The sequence below is a fragment of the Brachyistius frenatus genome, unplaced genomic scaffold, assembly GCF_029030835.1.
Source record: "Brachyistius frenatus isolate BFR_SWC_R1_liver_20210118 unplaced genomic scaffold, ASM2903083v1 Contig_34, whole genome shotgun sequence".
NCBI lineage: Eukaryota > Metazoa > Chordata > Actinopteri > Embiotocidae > Brachyistius > Brachyistius frenatus.
Window position 1 is genome coordinate 1,850,581 of NW_027210633.1, and position 3,208 is coordinate 1,853,788.

At 43.9% G+C, this 3,208-nt stretch overlaps 1 protein-coding gene across 1 annotated transcript; it reads left to right on the plus strand.

The window, feature by feature from the left end:
- The first annotated feature begins 303 nt into the window (after nucleotides 1-303).
- Nucleotides 304-2,380, plus strand: hrh2b (histamine receptor H2b). Its single transcript, XM_069700448.1, has 2 exons — nucleotides 304-924; nucleotides 1,904-2,380. The coding sequence occupies exons 1-2, from the start codon at nucleotides 304-306 to the stop codon at nucleotides 2,378-2,380; spliced, it is 1,098 nt and encodes a 365-aa protein (XP_069556549.1).
- The last annotated feature ends 828 nt before the right edge of the window (nucleotides 2,381-3,208 follow it).

Sequence of the window (3,208 nt, forward strand, 5' to 3'; positions counted from 1 at the left end):
TACATAAAATGTCATTTATTTGGTGACATGTGACCACTGTTGTGCTTTTTGTTCACTAGGGACGTTTTTACTTCAGGAGCTGGTGATGCTGGGGAAAAAAGAAAGATGGCCAGGAAGTGCTTTCCACTCAATGATCTACTCCTGATTATCTTCATGCAGAGGTGCCATGGAAAGGACTGTCTGAAGGAGAAGTAAATTGGCCCGAGCTGAGAAACTTAGGAGATAAGTGGATGAGTCAGTTGGAACATTTTGTACCAACAGCAGCACTGTTTCAGTGACCCAGTGCCTGAGGAGGAGGCCATCATGATCTCCACTGCTCTCCGTTGGCTCGTGCTGGTGTCTTTTATCATTCTGACCATTGGTGGTAACGTGCTGGTGTGTTTGGCTGTGGGACTCAGCCGTCGACTGTGGCGCATCGCAAACTGCTTCGTGGTGTCGCTGGCAGTGACAGATCTCTTGCTCGGCCTGCTGGTGCTGCCCTTGTCTGCCACTGTGGAGCTGCGCAGCAGTAAATGGCCCCTCGGAGGGGCCCTGTGTAATATCTACATCTCGCTGGATGTCATGCTGTGTACATCCTCCATCCTGAACCTCATGGCGATCAGTGTGGACCGATATCTGGCCATTTCAGCCCCCCTCAGCCACTCCCAGAGAGTTACCCCTCTGAGGGTGACACTGGTCATCATCGCCATCTGGACCTTGTCGCTAGCTGTGTCCTTTGTGCCCATCCACCTGGGCTGGAACACAGCCGACTACCGAGTGCAGCACTTGGACTGGGGCATGGAAGACGAGGATGAGGAGGGACGCTACTGCCAGTTTGAATGGAATAACAACTATGTTCTTATTTATGCCTTTGGCTCATTTTACCTGCCTCTGCTGCTTATGTGTGGAATGTACCTCTGCATATTCAGAGTGGCACAAGAACAGGTCAGTTTTTGTTAGGATTTTTTTAAAAGCACACTGAGGTCGCCAACCCGCTATCACACCATAGCGTGTAATACACCCGCCAGCCCACTAGAGGAAAGTGTGTCCGTGTCATGGATTTGCGTACAAAAATAATTGGTTTAGGACAACAGACACACTTCCAAAACCATGTGGTTAGGTTTAGGGAAAAAGTCATATGGTATAGGCATAGACTGCATATAATAGGACGTAGCTTCAGATAATGAAAAATTATGCCGACACGCAAGCACCTTAAGCTGCAAAACTACTGACGGCCCATATACTCCCATTCAATTTCCCTCATGAAATACAAAGTCAATACATTTTTGCCACAAGTTGTGATGGTGTTGTTAGCTAAAGGCCATCCTTCTTAATCATTGCTGGCTGTCCATCTAAAAAAATAAACATCATTACGGTAATTAGAAATTAGGCCTCAAAAAGCCATGCTTTTGGGGGCATGTCTGTTTAATTGACAGGCCTGTGGTGCAGTCAGGTTCCCGCTAGGTGGGCCGGGCCTAGCGTCCTCAGGTTCCCAGTCAGATGGAGTCAGATCCACCCAGCTTGTCCAAACTCAAGCCTTCATTAAAGCCGTTCAAACACCAATAGGGGACAACAAAAACATCATGTGATTAAGTCATGTTGTTAAGGTTTGAAAAAACGCCAAAGCGTCACAGAGCCACACCAGCCTCTAACGGACTGGTGGGTGTATTACAGGCTTTGCTGTTATACTGGGCTAAAGGTTGCATTTAAAATGTCAGAATTACTCAACTTTTTACAACTATCTGAGGCTACTATTCTCAAAAGCAAGACATAACTTTTGCATTTGAAAAGAAACAAACATTTAAATGTGATCCATCCAAAGTCTTATTATGGTAAATCATGAAATCAGTGAACGAGCTGAGTCACAAGGTCTCACTTTCTGTGTTATCTACCTCTCTATCCTTTTCTTAACAAATCTTTTTAGGTGCGACGTATCCGTGCTGCCACCCCGTCATGTGCACGCATGGCAACGGTAGCCGTGGCCCGAGAGCACAAAGCTACAGTGACCCTGGCAGCTGTCCTGGGGGCTTTCGTCATCTGCTGGTTCCCCTACTTCACCTTCTTCACCTGCAAGGGCGTAAAGGAAAAGACAAACCCCCCGAATATACTCCACTCTATAGTTATATGGTTGGGCTATTTCAACTCGGCCCTCAATCCCATCCTGTATCCAGCCTTCAACAGGGATTTCCGGAGGGCGTACAGAGAGCTGCTTCGCTGCAGAGGATCGTCTCGCAAAATAACCCAGCTCACTCGCGTGTCTGTACATAAACGATTGACCTTTACGAATGAACAAAGGGTCTCCCAACAGTCTGGGAAACATAAAGACGCATTTAAGAATGAAACTGAGGGGAAACACCTCACTCAACATGAGAGGAATGGGTTCCCGGATGAACCAAGATGAAATGCCATGGATTCTGTTTCACCGATGGACTGCTGTGTGGTAGCACAATATTATAATTACACACTTGCTAAACTACTCACAGTACTGGATTAGCTAACGATTTACAACACCAGTTAAATACTGCTGATGCCAAAGATTATACAATCCCAGGCACAACACAATGAATGTTACAAAGTTGTATTGTTTGTATTGGACAGTACAAGAAGAAAAATGCAAAGTTCAAGTGCTTAATATAATAAAAGGTGCACATTATTTTGTTGATTAAATCAAACTTTAAACTAAATGAAGTTTGCAATATTGAAGTGTCTGTTTAAAAGACAACAGTTTACATCCAGATAAAGTGTAATGGAGACGAGTGGAAGGAATGGATGACTCAGTAAGTTTGCCAGGAGGATGCATGGAAACACCAGTGGTTAAAAGTTGGCAAATTGTTTATTTTCTTTCTCTTCAGTCCTGCCATTAGAAGTGAATGAGTCACCAGTGAGTTGATTTGACATGTACAATATGTATATGTTTGACTTGACCCAAAGGACTTTCTGGATGTTTCAACAGATCAACTGCAACTGAACAAAATATCTTTCCAAAACGTGCATTTTGAAGTTTTGATTTAAGTTCACTGTGCACTGATGAAATCAGTAAAGCTAATCCTCAAGGTTTTGAGTAATTTTTTTTGATGTTTTTGCTTATGGACATGCACTGCATTGCATTAAGTGTTAATAACAATAACAACATGATCTAAAAATGTCTATGAAATTATTAGTACAATGTTACCTTTATTGACTGTATGTGTACCTGGGGGTTTTCTCATGCACTGACATCACGTGTCTG